Below are 16,666 nucleotides of genomic sequence, written 5' to 3'. Positions count from 1 at the left end.
GAATCTGTCCCCATCCACAGTTCAAACACATCACCCGGCTGGTTGAAGTTTTACACCAGTGCGATCACCGGTGACCAGGAGCTGTCGCTGGGGGGGTTGGTAACGTCACTGGGACCCTGAACCGGCCGCGGGTCCAGAACATCCCGAGCGCCGGCGGCTGCTGGTCAGTGAAACTCCACAACAGGTCGGTGTATTAAAATACAGACACTTTAATATAAAGACAAAACTTCAAAGCATCGTTTCAATTACAAATCAAGGTAAAGACACAAGAAATTAAGTGGAGTGGGGGGAAGAAAAAACCAACCCTAACTCTTACATTGTGGAGAATTAGAAAGGCAGGATGGAAATATATATATTATACGTACATATATACACACCAGAAGAATTCACGCTACTTCTATGGAAGAATAAAAGGAATGACGGGACAACTTACCAGTATAAAAAAAAAATAAAAAGATAAATTAGGGGAAGTTTGAATTTTAAATAATTCAGTTTAATAGGCTAAATTATATAAACTAATTCCTATTCACTAGGAAACATCCCATATCACTGTTCTAAGAAAATGGGTTTTTTTAAAAAATCCATTGCCAAATGGATTTTTATTAGTAGTTAAAAGTTTACTAATCGATTCCTGAGCAACAGCAACCCCATCATCTCCTGCTTTCCCCATCCAGTCCCACGCAGCAAGGGCAGGCGCTCACTCCTAAGAACTTTAAATAGAACAGAGACCTAAAAAGCTGGGTTTTTAATTTGAAATCGATCACTTAAAAGATTAATAGGTTAAAAAAGCCAAGCAGGATGGATCACCCTGTTCCACCTTTTCCTCATTAACTCCAGAAACAAACCTTTTCCAAACAATTTGCACCAGAAAAGCAAACATGTACCTCAAAAAAACCAAAGGATCACAAACTTGAGAACTTCAGGGTTTGCATTGCAAAAACTTCGAATTTTCAGATTTGATTTTGAGTTTCAACTACAAAAACTTCAGAAACCTCTTCAGAAAGAGGGTTGTAAGCAGCAAATATACTGGAGAAGTATTTCCCATTTTTTTTGTCTCGAGTTTAAGCCCTGAAGTTCACAATAATAGTATTTTTATTGAAATATTCAGTCTAAATAGATATTTATATATTTATAACGCATAAAGATAAATAAAATATGGCACAACAACATTTTTAAAACCGGTAATCCATCTTTTAGTGAAAACCTGATGCGCAAGCTACAGAAATGTTGGAGCAAAAAAGGAGGAGGAAAAAAAGAAAATCTTTAACAGCCTTAAAACTTCCAGTACTCCTATGCTGCCGCCACATCTGTGCTCCCCGAAAATCCCAATTCTTGTGATTTTTTTTCTCAGTGCTGCAAAGATAGTTCACAAAAACACCGCCTAGTTTCCTCTCCCCGAAGTGTTACTTTAAAATCCATTCCTGTTGGTTTGCGGCCCACTCCACAACGAAAGGAATCGTCGTTTGGAGCTCCCGATGCTTCATCCTCTTTATGTTTTTGGCTCGGGCAAAACAACAAAAAGCAGAATTTTTCAAGAGCCACTTGTGTGAGTTGGGATAACTCCCTCCAAGAAAAAAATAGAATAATATAATACATCAATAATGGTCAGGTTTCCATACTCTGTATGAAAAGGACTGATTTCAACACAGAAAGCAAACGGGTTTGACCACCCAAAGCTGCCTGACGCCGGCTCGAGGACAAAATCAAAATGCCCAAGTCCGCGGAGCAGCACCCAGGCTGCGGTGAGGACGCTGCCCGGGCTGGGGAACTAATTGTGTTCGTTAACGATGCTCGGAGGTGACAAGCACCAACCGCAGAGCGCTCGGGGGCAGTCGGGCCCGGGAGGCCTGAGACCCCCGAACGGCTCCACAAGATGCTCCCAGCTCTGGAAACCTCTCCCAGCAACGCGGGGACGGCGGGGACGGCGTCACTCGCAGCCCCACAAGCCCCCCGAGAGGACACCCCTGCCCGGAGCAGCGCGGGGACACGCGTCTGTGTGTCACAAAGAGCTGGGGCCTCGGAACAAAGTTGGAGGAGACGGACACGTGTGCTGGGACCGTCCCCCAACAACGAGACAAGAGCCCGCGGCAGACCCGGCCGTGCTGGGGCTCCCTCGGCCTCTGCGCTGCCGGGACACCCACCTGCCACTTCCTAAATACACGATCCTGGCAAGAATCGAACCACACGCGTCCCTGGCGGTGACCCCAGAGCAAGAGCCCCTGCCCGGGCAGCTCCGGCCTCCTCGGGGCGCTGGGGTGAGACGGACCCCGGGAATCCCCGTGGCAGCCCCCGGCCCGCGGCCCCGGCTGCAGCGGCAGAGCCGGCTCCCGGCCGCTCCTTCCAGCGCGCGCCCCTCCCGTCTGCTTTCCAGCTCTCCCGGGTAACATCTGGATGGAGAAGTGTCCCCAGCGCCTCTCAGAAGGAAACTCGTCCCCAGGAGGGTGACGCAGCTGCCCCCGCGCCTGCTCCCCCCCCAGCCAACGGGGGCTGCTCCGAAACGCGGCTCAGGCGCAGGGGAAGAGCTTGGCGAGCCTGAAACCTCCCGCTCGGCAGATTTCTACTGAAGAAGTTACGTGCTTGGGTATGAAGTTTGGCTAAAGAAAGAAAAGAGCAACTCAACGCTTCAACTCGAGATTAAGTAACTGCGTGTGACAAACAGTTGGGTGAGTTTCAGGGTGAGGGGTGTCTGGCCCTGGGGGCTGGAAAGCTCGTGATTCACTAAAGCAGCGACTCCTGGATCCTTCCCGACCTCCCTGCCTGGGAACCTCAGCTGCAACGGCAGATCCGGCCCCACGTGCCGAGTCCTGGCCCCACGTGCCCGTCCTGGCCCCACGTGCCCGTCCTGGCCCCACGTGCCCGTCCTGCCCACGAGCGCTGGCGGAACTGGAGCTTCACCAAACCCCGGGGAGCACAAACCGCGGGCTACAAGGTCAAGCAGCTGTCGCCACGAGGAAGGCAGGACACGGGATGGAAGCAGAGGAAAATATTTCAATGTCTGGCCAAGAAGAAACTCGAAGATGGGGCTGTCTCTCTAAATCTCAGGTACATCTGGGATGCGCCGTGGTCCCTGTTCTTGGCAGCTTCCCCAAAAAAAGCAGCTTCCCCTTCCTCTCTCTCCTGTTGTATCCGCAACTTGAACCAAGAGGGGTGAAGACGCTTCCCCATCGCTGTGGTTGTCCAGACCGACCCTCACCGTCCCAAAGGAAACAGCCGCGTTTGCACCAAGGGGCGATGCAGGGACCCCGCCGCACCAGCTCGCCTTCGGCAACCCAAACCTCCGCCCTCCAGCGATGTTTTCCCACTTTCTCCCTCAGCTACACAAAAAAAGCAGAGAAACCTGACTGCGGAGAGGCCCAGACGCCCTTGGCTAACGGAAGAATTGCTGCTGAATGACTAACGGGCAGCAAACGGCGAGTTTGTGTTTCGTGCCCCTGGAGCGGCCCCAGCTCAGAGCACGGCGGGTCTCAGCGATCGACCCCGGCAAGCGCGAGCCAGAGGTAACAAATGGCCAAAAAAGGAAGAATTCGCCAGGCTCGTTCCCCAGGGCTGACAGTTAGCAGCGGGGCACAGGTTGCACTCAGCACGACGCTCAGGAAGTTCCTTTTTTTTGGCCGTGTACGAGCTCCGAGCCGTTTCCCTTCCCGATGAGCCCCCGCTGGCGGCGCAGAGAAGGAACCGAGCGGAGCCAGCAGGATGTGGTCACGCAGAAGGAATTCTTTTTTGGAACGGGCTCTTTGGCGTTGATCACTCCAAAGTTTCTCCAATCATTGAAAACAGGTTTCAGACAGTGGGGTCACGAGGGCGTTATTCTTGTTGCCATACGGATCGGATCTCAGCATCTCAAGAAGCTTTTCCTCCAGCAGCCCTGCACCAAGGAGAACGCTCCCCGCGTTTCGCAGGCAGAGAAGAAACAAGTTGAACTCGCCCAAGATTCTCACAAAGCAACAAAAATCAGGGAGACAACACCACAAATCTCTTGGCAGCAACATCTCTTAAGACGTCGGTCCAAAACCTGTGCTCACCCAACTCTTTGCTCTCGTGCCCCTTCCTCGAAGCTCGTCTCGGCGCAGGTCAACCAGGAGCCCAGGCGGCTGAGGCGGATGCTCGGCAGGCTGGCCGGAGGACCGAACCCTCTCGAGTATGTCCCAACTACACGTTTACTCCTGGGTAAGTGTCTGGTTTCCTTTGGCCTTCCCGGGTGACAGCTGGAGAGTCACAGACTCAAAATTCTGCGTAGTTGACAACATCTCGACAGCGCAACGGACACCGCTGGAGAGCGGCCCCCACAGCGCCGCAGGTGACACGGAGGGACGGGGGGGTCTTGCTTTTCCACTACACCCGGATCACAAACTCCTCGTCTGGGCTCTTTGCTCCAAAGTCTCATGAAATCATTTAGGCTGGAAAAGACCTTTAAGATCGCGGAGTCCCACCACAAACCCAACATTGCCAAGTCCACCAGTAAAGCACGTCTGACAGTTGTGTCTTGCTCCCCACACACCGATTCCCAAAATGCTGTGAACCTGGGGGCAAACCAAGTCAATTCGGTTCCTTCTCCATCTCTGCTGGTGCCCTGCGAGCACCTGGGGCGCGAGAACGAGCAAACCCTCCCCAAACAGCGCCAGGGATAGCGGCTGGGTTCTCCGGCTGGATGTCGCCTGCGCTTGGAGATGGAGGGAGGCACGAGATGTCCAGGGAGCGCTGTCCCTTTTCAGAAAGGATCTGATCACAGCAGGGTGATTAAAAGCTTCTACTTGCATTTCCTCATTCCATCGGGGATATAAATTATAGGGGGAGATGTAATTAAGGCTGCTGCCCGTCCCGCAATGGCTCAGGCCCGTGCCGCCTCGGCCGGGAAGGACGCTCGGGCAGCTCCGCAAACCCCAGTTACCCCGGGACCTGCAGGAAGCTGGAGCTGCCCAACTCCCAGCTGCAAAACATCTGGGTTACATTGTCCTCCTGGATTCCAGGACATAAACTGTGTACGGCTTCTACTAGAAGCTACTGGATGTTTCTCAGCTCTCACCCTCTGAGCATTTTTTTCTTTTTTGCCCTTTTCCAGGTTTTCATCTGGCCGTCAATAACCCAGCAAGGCGCACCGCTGGCAAATCCTCTCCCAGGCGCAAAGCAGAAAACAGTTCCAAACCGTCCCCCATCTCCAGGGCTACCAGCCCCTTCCCTTTCCAGTGAACAAGAAACCTGAGTCAGCTGAACAGTTTCTGCGCGCAAAGGCTGCCCATGGAAGACACTTCAGGAATCAACGACACCACCACACTTGGTCCTAAGTCTCTGCTAGGATTGCCAGGGATGAGAGCAAAGGGCTGAGAGCCCGGGAGGGCAGCGGGATTTCCCTGCGCCAAACCCGGGCAGGAATTCCAGAGGTTTTTGTGGGGGGACGCTCCGCGGTGGGCGGGAGGCCCCACGGACTTGTTAGGGAGAACTAACGAAGGACCGGGGGGGCTCGAGGGCGGCGGGAGCCTCTGATGCAGCCAGTGCTGCCCCTCGGAGCACCGGGGCTCACGGGCTGATGTTTCCCAAAGCAAAAATGTGGGGTTTTTTCTAGTCATTTTGCTGTTGCAACTCCCCTTCTTTAATTGTAGTTTCCTTTCTTGGTGCTTGGACCAGTCTGAACTACAGACCAGCGTGATTCCTACTTAATGGATCATCCTTTTCCTCACTTTGTGCACTCGAATAAATAAGTTGTTTGTTTTTTTTTTTTTTACAAGTTTACTGTGCATTGTACAATCTAAAAATAAATGAAATAAAGTATATGAAATTTATAGTTTTGCATCACATCTCTATAAAATACAGCCGCTGCTCGGCGCGGCACTTTCTGTACACAGACAAGTCACAATACGAGTCGCTGCACCGGTCTGTGGCGGCTCGGTGAGCTAGATCGCCGTGTTTTTGTGAACTACCATTTAGACCTACTTAAAGCAAAGAAATACAAAAGCAAAAATGCACTTTGTCAATAAATGCACACGGCTAAGCCATTTCTGAGTCAAGTATCAAAACCCTACTAACAAAATACATTGTACTTGGAACAAAAAAAAAAAATACCAACAAGCTGAGAAAATCTGCAACCTGCATCGGTGCAGAAACACAACTTTCAGCCTTCCCAACGCGGCTTGGAAGGGCCTGACCAATACCAGTGATTAACCACCCTGTTCATATGCCAACAACATCCCAAAAATGAGTTACCGGACTAGCTACCAAAATTCAGTGACTCCGGTGCCACCAGCCACCGCAAACGGCCCGGCAAAGTCGTCTGAACGGGGCAGCACTTGGATTTCTGCTGTTTAAGCTGTGCCTGCGTGGGCTGAGCTTACCTGGGCCACCCCAGGGGCTCGAGCTGCCGCTCCAGAGGGGAGTTCTGAGTTCTCCTTAGTAACAAGCTCAATTAAAAACCACCCAGTTAACAGAGCGCCTGGCTCGGTTCCAATTAAAATGCAACATTAGAGAGAAAACTGCTTTTCTCTGCAGCTCACGCTGCCGCAAACCAAGCGGATTTTGGTATATGAACAGAGTAAGTTGAATAAACAAACTGCAGATCTTTCTGAGAACCGGGTTCGGCATTGGTCAGCCCTCCAAATTCAGCACCAAGGGTTCGAACGAGAGGCACAGTTCTGACATGAAATAGCACCGAGAGGAGGCTCTTTACGTCTCTGCTGGTGTGCCAGTCCTTTATTATTCAGAGAATTTAATAAGAAGTCGTATTTATGATTCTAGGTGGAATAAAATAAGTCAAAATTGTTTTCACTTTAAAAAAAGATAAATACTTTATCTAAACTATCAACAATACAAACTGGAGCTTTACGCATTTCTTTTGACTTTTTTTTTTCCCCTTTTTTTTTTTTTTTTTTTTAAACTCAGATTCACAGTAAATATTCTTTTCTCTGTTGCTTAGGTCTTTTTATGGTTTTATTTTGTCCAGTAGTAAGAGAGTAGAAACCCCTGCACAGGCCAGGTGAGCACCTTTCAGTGGAAGCCGAGTGAAGTTGGTCCACGTTGTCCTTGCATAGGTCACATTGGGCTGAGGTAGAAATCCTAGTTACCTGCACAACAGGAGAGGAAGAGACTCATCTAAATAACGACACAAAAACCCGCGGTGTGTCAGACGCATCACTCATTTCTACATTGCTCCAGACCTTGCTCGCTGGGCAGCTCTCGACCCAACTGCGATCAGACAGAACGGTGACAGAAGCGGCACGTTCCCTCCCTATTGCAGTTTTTAAAGCTTTCTGCCAGTGTCACCGTATCGAACTCTGTCCCGCGACTGACCCTGCGGGGGAAGTCAGACGTTCTCCCCCTCAGCACGTCACCTTTTTCTAGCACACACTGATCTGCTTTGAATTTTTTATTACCCTGAGGGAGAAACATGATGAGAAGCAAAGAAGATTATTTTAGCCCCACATTCCAGATTTCAGCCTCAGTTCGTCAAGGACTCTGAGCACACGTATTCACGCCAAAGCCATTGAAACTGCTCAAGTACGTGACCTACGTCCAAAGGTCAGAGGGAGAGGGATCACATCTATGGTACATCTGTCACACAACACCTCCTGGGAGAATTACTTCTGCTCCTTTGCTCCACAATCCAGTTTGGTCACCCAGCTACTGTTCTCCGTACGCCACTTTTGTGCCTTGTCTCTTTTTGCTCGGAACCTTTGTGTGGCAGGGACCGTATCCAAACCCCCTCGTCCCTCCACAGAATGTCCCGAGCTGGAAGGGCCCACGAGGGTCATCGAGTCCAACTCCTGTCCCTGCACAGGACAACCCCAAAATTCACACCGTGTGTCTGAGGGTGTTGTCCAAATGCTTCTGGAGTATTGCCAGGCTTGGGGCTGTGAAACCTCCCTGGGGACCAGGTGAAGAACCTCTTCCTAATGTCCAAATATCCTTCTCCCCCATCTGATTCCTATTCTGGGTCTTTCCAGCCCATTCTCCAGCCACACGGCGCCGTCCCTGGGCACCAGCAGCCACCGCGTTCCTCAGCGCTCGTCCTCAGCCTCACTGGCTTGCACGGAAGGACGCGGGTCATACTTACGTGCCTCACAAAAGCCTAACGAGGATTTGTTTGTGTCTGCGGAGCAATTTGTTGATGAAGATACTATACACAATGCACAGTCAAAAGAATCTCTCAGGTATATTGTAATTGAGTCATATGTTTTATAAGCGGCAAAGAGCATTCAACCATATATTGTACGTAGCTTTGGTATCGGTGAACAGCAACAACATCGAAGACCTACAAGGAAAGCACGGAGCAAGCTCTGGGGCCTAACACACTGATTTAAGCTTTGCAAGCACAAGTTTGTTACATCAGGATGCCACAGAGTATTTTCATTAACGACAGTACCCAACTCTGCGGTAAACGCTTTATTCTGGAGCTGCTCTCAAGGCATTTAAATACTCGCTTCAGTAAGAACTGCGCAGTCTCTGGAAACCCCCCTCTCTGCCGCGGCCCCGGCCTGTACGTGGAGCACAGTCCAACCCTGAGGATCCCCCGTGTCCTCACGCACAGTCTCCCCAGGAGCAGCCAGCGATGGCCGGGGGGGCACAGACACAGCCCTGGCAGGCGAGCCAGAAAAGCTGCAGCGCCCAGACAAACCACAACGCTCTGTGCTACCTGCGGGGGCGTTGGCCAGTGGTACGGGGGGCACGTTATCTGCAACGCGAGACCAGCGCGTTTGCTCTCCGAGACAAAGCTGCAGCTCGTAACCTAGAGGTTTTTAACTTTATGATTATTTAGAGTGGCTGTCGTTGGCTGAGGGTGAAAACAAGAGCAGGACATTGCCACGTACAGTCATAAGGCAGCACCGTCACGCATCCTAACGCTACGCGGACTTGTGGAGATGCAACAGTCTGTGTCGGAAGGCGAGAGGGGAGGGGGGATAAAAGTCGGCAAAACCGCTTCCAGTAAGTGCATAAAACCATACTTAAAAATAGACACTTCCTCCTGATTACTGATCTTCAGAAATAAACCTTTTTGTGAAGCGATCCCGACCTGAACGTAATCCTAACGTCAGCTGAGACAGAGTCACCACTGCGAGCAGCCAGTGTCGAGAAATCCTGACTCCCAGCACAGAGAGCATCAAGACTCTCCATCCTCTACCATCAGATTATTCGCTTCCCACATCTTAGAGGTTTCTCTGTTTCACAGAGCCCATCCCCAACCTATCTCTGAAAAGGAAGAAGCAACATTCAGCATCTCGTACAAAACTCCTCTTTGTTTTTTTCTCTAGCCTTACCTTACAAAATAAGAACTGTTAGCTAAGCAAGCTCTTTATCGTGGCTTAACCCCAGAAAGGTGCGAAGCATAAGGAGACTGCATGCCAAGTGTCACCCACATAGCGGAGGTGGCAGCGGCGTCGGACTGCGCGATGACGGGCGCGGACGGGGCCAGCGCCAGCCGGGGCAGGGGCGGGTGATGGACGGTAAAGGAGGGGCGGGAGGGTTTGTGCTGGAGAGAAGCAAGCTTAATAGACAAAGAAGCGTTAGCAGGTTGGACAGAAGCGGCAGAAGAGGATGGCAAAAAGGTTTCGCTGGGCGGGACGGCCGGCAGGGTCTGCAGAAGCGCAGGCTCGGGGTTAGAAGCGAGTAATGGAGGAGGTGGGGGCAAGGAAACGTTAGGAGGGGGCGGGGGGGGATGGAAAACAGATTGCACGGGCGCTCTGTTGAGGTGCTGAGCAGATCTAGTCTCACTAGATGTTACTAAATTAGAGGAATGGGGTGGGAAGGATGAGGATGAGGTGCTGGCAACAGCCTGCAGAGGGTTTAAGCTTAGCACGGTGCTGCTAGAGACAGCACTGCTGCTGAAACTGGCTCCGAATTGATGAGGAGAGGAGGCAGAAGGCACCGCATGGTTAAAAATACCTGCAAACAGGAGAGAAAAACTCAGCTTCAACAGATGGGCTTTGTACAGTCTCAAGTGACAAGAGAAACAAAACAAAAAAGAAAAAAAGCAAAATTATAATAGTTACAGCCCCATACAAAAATATGCAGCATGAGAAGGCAGCAAGCAATGAGAGATAATGGTGCAGGCCAGGAGGTACAAAGGATTTAACTTACCTGTCCTACTGCCAACCTCTAAGTGCCACGAGGAAAAATGGTCAGACCCAAGAACTGTCAGTTCTACACCACACGGGTAGACTTGTGATGAGATTGCGTGGTCTCTAGAGCTGTTTATCTGAAGACACAAACTGCTGCTCTTCCCTCCCCACCCTCCTGCTTCCCCACTTACAGGGCAGCAGAGGGGAGATTGGATTTCCAGCAAATCTACGTGCTGAGAGATGGGAGAGTTAGGATTTCCCGACATGGTGCCTGAATGATTATGGACAGGTAAGAAAAACTGCCTTAGACACTTAGTAAGGGCAGGTTCAAACTATCTTCTAGTCCTGCCAGCTTGTCTGCGGTTTGAGCCACAGAAGCCGAGCCTGTGCAGAATCCCAGAAGCGCACGGTGCACATGGCACTGCCCTTCCTGGCAAAGAAATGCTCTTCGTGTCCTTTCGAGAGCCACACAATCCCCACCACCATCTCCTCTGAAGAGACACTGATGTTTTGCTCTGCCTGGATCATGCTAAATCCATTCAAGGCCTAATCTCAACCTTTACTCAAGTTGACAAGTTAAGGATCCTTAACTTGGTATCATGACAAGTTAAATCTTTTACCTGCTGGCAGACCTAAGTTGGTTCCAACACAGCAACATCTGAACAAGCATACAGTATGAAATCACAAAGTCTGGGTGTATTCTTTCATTAAGGAGGTACAACAAGCTCATCTAGTAGACAAAGCTCATGAGATTGAACTGAACTCATCCTAGCATTTCCGAGAGACAGACGAGCCTGGTTATGTGGGACAGATTTGCTTCACATTCTGCAGAAACACAAGGTTTCACCCCTGGAGGGGCAGTGTCAGACTTTCCTTTAGGCCCTGTCTTATACCAGAGAAAGAGTTCTGCCTACCTCCAACTGTTCCACCTGTAACCCCAGGAGAGAAGTTCCCCATAGTGTGAGAATTAGTCAGTCTGGTTGCAGCCGATGACACGTGGACCAGACTGGCAGCAGCTGGCATGGAATTAAATAAGGACTGCAATACTGAGGAATTTGTCACCGAGTTGAGGTTTGCTTGCAAGGCCATGGGGCCGAGGGGGAACTGCGATCCAGTGGTCAAAGTGTTTAGGAAAGGATGGTGTGTCTGCACAGAAGATGCTGGGTTGCCTGCTGACGAAACAGCAGTCGAAAGGCTTTTGCCATTCAGAAGGCCACCAGACGAAACAGCAGCAGAAATGAAAAGGTTGTGGCCGTTTTTAAACTCCACATCTCGGTCCCTTCCTTTGCCGACCTTTCCGTTATGCTGCAAAGAGTTTTTTTCTGAAGAACCCCCAGTACGAATGCTTATTTCGCTGATCTCTTTGCCTTTGACCCCCGACCGGTTTAAGTCTTCTCCTTTCATGCCGCTGAGGCCTTCGAGTTGCCTCTTGTTCAAAAAAGGATTTGTTTCCGACACCCCCACGTCTTTGCTTCGCTGTGACTGGAAACTCAGGGAGCAGCTGGAAGCCGTCACGTCCGAAGCTTTATGAGGAAGAGAAGCACCATCGATAAAGCTGTGTAAACCAATGTCAGTCGAGAGCCCGCCGTTGTACGCGAAGCCGTTAGTGGCGTTTGTTCCGGGGCTGAGTCCGTCTGTCCCGGCCGGGGGCATGGCGATGCTTTTCCGCGCGTGTGCTGTGATCTTGGCGTCCAGGGCAAGGCCGTCCTCGGAGGACGGTCTGAAGGCAAACAGCGAGTTCTGGCTCAGGGACGAAACCGCCTGCAAGGGGCTGTCTGTGGTTTTGGTCAGGTTGATGTCCGATATTGGTGAAAAAGTAGACTTCCATTTACTGCTGTTCATGTTCTCGTTGCTTTGTGCTTGTTTCCTCCCGGATAAGCTGCTGCCTGGTTTGGAAGGAAATTTATAGACGTCAAAAACCAACATTCACTGGATCTGCTCATTAAGAACAGGGTTTTATCTTTCAACACCTACATTTTATCAGGCTGTAATTCTATTCCTGATCCAAAGGCAGAAATACTTGTGAAGTCATCTGAAAGTCCTTAAAATTTAGTTTAATGCTCTGAAAAAGATTGAGAAGGCTGATCTACTTTTTCCTCAGTCTTCATACTACAGATCCCCTCCCAAACCCTGAGTCAGTGAAAAAATTGGTGGGATCCTTAGTGACCTGTGACTACAAAAAGAACCGACCCAAAATCTGTAATTATCAGCCACCTGTCTTAATGATAATTACGCAAAGCCCTGGCAGAACTGAGCTCTGCTCAGCAGCACATAAAAACCTGCTTCTGCATAACAACTTCAGTGACAGACACTCGTTCCCAAGACCAACCAGTACGACAAATAATGAACATTCCTCACACTTACCATTTTCAACAGTCTTCTGTGGAGATTTGCTTTCCAATGATATTGTTGCAATTTTCCTTTCAATTCTAGTGGGAAAATAAAGAGGTTGCAGCACTCATCACAGACCTTTTGTTGCACATTTACCCTCATCACCTGTCTTATGCACGTTCACATCTTAACGGTTGACTAGAGCATATAAAGCCAAGTCAGCTAGAAAGCTGTATGGAACTTAAAAGGCGTTAAAAAAGTCCACCACAAACTTTAAGTAGAAGCTATTTCAGAATTTGTGCTCTTTGCCAAGATTAGTGCACATTCAGCGGATTTCATTGTTGCTCTTCTTGCACAATGAGGCGGCTGTTGCTTCACATTTCTATAGGGGTTACTTTTCCAGCACCTTAAACGAGAAACAAAATGCACCCCACAGGCAGGCGAAGGGTGGCAAGGACTCGATTTTCAGAGCAACACACCAACAGTTTGGGGCAGGAACAGAGTGAGGGGGAGAGAGATTCTTAGTTAAAGACTACACCCAGCCTCAGCACTCCTACAAAGCAGCGGAGTAAAAAGGAATCATTTCTACGCCAGTTCTTTCAGAGGCCAGGCTCTGTCAGCCTTGCAAACACAGCAAGAATAGGTTCCCACATTCAAGCACTGCTCTCTAAATACTTCCCTATTCACAATTTCAGCCGCGTAAGAGGTTGGACATAATGGAATCGGTCTCTGAGCAAAGGGAACAAAGGCGCTTCATGCACCTCTCCTGTTTAGAGAGCTGTTATCAGCGCCCAGAGAAATCTCATCCTGAAATCTCTGCCCGTGTATTCACCTGCTGCTATTGTGCTCATCTTCAGAGCCCTGCTCGTCGTCCGATGTGAGAGGAGAGTAATGAACGCCGTTGCTCTGAATGAGGGGCTTTTCCTTTTTCAGAACCGGGGGCTGGTCATTGTCCTGGTAAGGAACAGGAGAGTTCTTCAGGGAGTTTTCAGGAGAGGAAATGGCTGTTATTTCTAAAGGCTGGTTAATGTTATTGACCTGGGCAAGAAGGAAAGAAAGCAGTTACAGATGAGAGGATCTCTTTAGAAACAAGGCATCTTGTTAAGGGTATTAAAAGCAGGCTTAACTTGCCTGGCTTTAGGATATGCCAACAGCTGCTTATTTAGCAGTGCCGTTGTTACACTCCACCATCCAGCGTTAGAGCCTGGGATGAAAGCTTTAACACGATTCAAAAAATATCTAATTTCCACTCTTCCATTTCATGTTTAAACACAGAAATGAAGACATGAAATAATGGCTTTTTTCTTTTTTTTTTTCCAATCTACCATTGTAGGATCACATGAGCACAACTTGTATAGCTGGCTTAATCATGCAAGAATGCCATATGTTCCTGGCACTCTGATGCTGTTTAGTCAATCTTAGTTTAAACTATTTCCAAAATATTTAACTTACAGCCTAAGAACCAACTTCACTGCAGAAATAAGCTCTTTGTCATAAGAGATTAGTTTTAATTTTTAATGCTCTGACAGCAAAGAACTCTCTGAAGATGTTCTACCTATACAGAAATACTTTGCCAACTTTTCAGCAATTCTCTTGCCTCTCAGAGGGGCCATTTCCACACAGGGTCTTCACACCACTTCCAGCTCCCAGCCCTGTACCAGCCCGAGAGCACGCTAAAGAATACAACAGCCGAAGCTGAGTTTTAATTCCACGAGCTTTCCCAGGCCTTTCTCTCTTCCTCGAGCTCTTATTTTTTTGCCCTTACCATGGAGTTGATATTGAGCGGTGAACCTGACGGTTGCGTAAAGAGTCCAGACACAGTAGGTAGGGATTTGCGTTTCGGGGAGACCGCGGAGCTCCCGCTGAGGGTCCCGGTGGACGATCTCTTCCGCCGGCCTCGCTTCTTCCCGTCCTGCGCGTGTGCTTGGCCACAGTCCAGCCGAGCGCTCGTGGGCAGAGGACTGTGCTTGCTGGAAGGGGATTGTTTTACATGTCCTGTATTAGGAGAGATTGTAAAGATGATTCTTCTCTTGGCCTCGTTCTCAGGATCTGAAAACGCTGCATCAGACTGAAGATCCCCCTTTGTTCCTTCGGCAAACATCTTCTGAGCATCTGCATATTGCAAAACCCCTACCAGGCTCTGGGAGGTGCCATTTAACCTGGGGCTTGTTGAGTGCTGGTGAGCAGGGGAGTTTTGCCCCGAGTTCCTCGACTGCATCATTAGCAAAGGATGTTGTGGAGTGGAACTCCGAGACCCTACCGAGTTAAACAGACTCCCAGAGTCGTCCAGAGCTGCCTGATCAACACTATGGTTAAGATGGGCTGGGCTGTTTGTAAGATTTCCATTGACTGCCACGGAGCCAGAAGAGTAAGAAAAACCTGTTGGAAGGGAAAGTATACATCATTGCTCCTGCTGAGTGATCGCGCACGGTGCTCGGCCGCTGGGAGGACTGGGGCTGGTTCGGCTCGACCTGGGATCAGCCAGCGGGAAACCGCGCGGCTGCGCTGGGCAGGGGGCTGCGAGCGTGGCTCTGCGCGCCCGTGCGTTTAGCGGGGGTTAAGGATTTTCACTACTCTTTCGCCAGTTCAGGGGAATTCATGTGATATATGGAGATAGCCTACGCTCTACCTGTTTTTAAATGGAGTTCACATGTAAGTTTTTTTGAGTTATTATGCCTTTTGAAATCAGGGCTCCTCTACTCTCAGCTCCTTCCTATTGTCAAGGAAATATGTGGCCAAACTCAGTCCGTTTCCTTCCCCAAAGAAGAAGGGACTGTGTCACCTGTGCAGCCCACCTCCTTCTCAAAATCAAACAAAGGGCTGCGGCTTAGGGAGTGACAGGAGATCTTTGAAGAAACTGCAGCAGAAAAATGCCACAGGGGAGGAAGCTTGGAAAGGGAATTAAGTATTTGTCATGGTGTATCGTGAATGGGTTTAGTGCTCTAGTAAGGCCTTGTCTCTGGGCTGTCTAAATGAAAGGGGTAGAAGGGAACATGCTATTGTTTTACAAGAAGGGGTTTTTTTTAATGCTTAATTGGTTTTATAGAACACTGCAGCCAAGCCCTTCTTTGCAAAACAGATGCAAGAAACGACACAAGCCCTCAAGGTTGTAAACTAAGAACAAACGCGCTCTCTGCTGAGGGATCGGCTGTAGAACAGCTCGGTGCGCTAGAACCTACTGTTCCTGGTCCACAAGATTCCACATGCTGAACAGCTAAAGGTGACAATTCCAACAGACAGGTGAGTTCAGGAGTATCTGCACTTAAACGTATCCCTACCCTTTCCCCTTTGTCACTTCTTCCTACCCAGATACTTGTGCCTTTACAACTGCTCAGGAGGCACCATTGTGACCTGCATCAAGAAATTCATTTTGCTATTAAAAAAAAGCCCACCACTCTGTAAAACAAAACTTTTAAAGGCAGATCATCAGCTCATAGCACAGCTACGCAGCACTTCGTTGGTTTGCCACATAAAAGAATTTCCAAAAGCAATTATTTATTTACACTGCAGTTCACGTAAAGCACGTCAAACCAATACTTTATGCCAGAATGCATCCACGCTGTAGGCACATACTGTCTCAAAACATCATCACCCACATTTATCTAGCGCTCTACTGCCTGAATGACCTGACAAGAAGTGCTCGGAAAACTCCGAGGCATGAATTTGGGGGTGCCGTCCGGACAAGACAAAGCACCTTCGCGGAGACGAGGCTGTTACCTGAGGTAGCCAAAGCCAGAGGCTTGTTTCCAGCAGCATTGCTTACGCCATTATGAGAACTAGCACCAATCTGCTTTTCAAGTGTCGATGAGTCTCTACTCTGATGAACTGGGCTAGGTGTGCTTCTCTGGGGGAGAGAAACAGGCGTTTTAGTACAGGAAGCATGCTCAAAAGTCAAGAGTTTAAACAAAATTCACATGCATTAATTAGTAGATCTACCAAGGAAAGTGGTTTTAATTCCTAAATGTCCCAAGTTTTGCTTGTTTTGAGAAAAACATAGATCAGCATGTTGCGGGGACAAATGTAAATACCATGATTAATTATACTGCAGTAGTATCTAGCACGCAACAGATACCATGCAGGTAGAGGGACAACAGGCTCATCGTCCCAGAGCGTTTAGAGCCAGGACAGCTCTGCAATCAGAACAAACACCTCAGGCTGCTGTTTCACAAACGGCTGTGTCACATCCCCAAGCCTGGGCACATGAAGTTCCCCTAAACAACCCCAAACTGAACACGAAATGCTTTAAGCTGTGTTCTCGGGTACTCTGAGGGTTTGGTCAACAAGCGGTGTTT

The 16,666-nt window shown here is 49.3% G+C and overlaps 1 protein-coding gene across 6 annotated transcripts in view; it reads right to left on the bottom strand.

Moving 5' to 3' along the window:
* Positions 1–193: 193 nt before the first annotated feature.
* DOT1L (DOT1 like histone lysine methyltransferase) overlaps positions 194–16,666 on the bottom strand; it is a 64,864-nt gene continuing 48,391 nt past the window's right edge. The window contains exons 23-29 of one of the 6 annotated variants that reach the window (XR_010607671.1): positions 16,092–16,218; positions 14,140–14,753; positions 13,207–13,412; positions 12,408–12,472; positions 10,958–11,929; positions 7,146–9,867; positions 195–7,052 (exon numbers count right to left, since the gene is read on the bottom strand). Coding sequence is in view for 5 of the 6 variants with exons in the window: in XM_065652443.1 (XP_065508515.1) it covers positions 9,278–9,867; positions 10,958–11,929; positions 12,408–12,472; positions 13,207–13,412; positions 14,140–14,753; positions 16,092–16,218 (2,574 nt within the window). In the remaining variant the exon portion in view is untranslated. Of the gene's footprint in view, positions 9,868–10,957; positions 11,930–12,407; positions 12,473–13,206; positions 13,413–14,139; positions 14,754–16,091; positions 16,219–16,666 lie in introns of all 6 variants that reach the window. The other 5 variants (XM_065652444.1, XM_065652445.1, XM_065652443.1 and 2 more) reach the window with 5 other exon arrangements.

Source organism: Caloenas nicobarica, chromosome 27, assembly GCF_036013445.1.
Source record: "Caloenas nicobarica isolate bCalNic1 chromosome 27, bCalNic1.hap1, whole genome shotgun sequence".
In the NCBI taxonomy this organism is placed as follows: Eukaryota; Metazoa; Chordata; class Aves; order Columbiformes; family Columbidae; genus Caloenas; species Caloenas nicobarica.
This window is presented reverse-complemented; position numbering and strand designations above follow the sequence as displayed.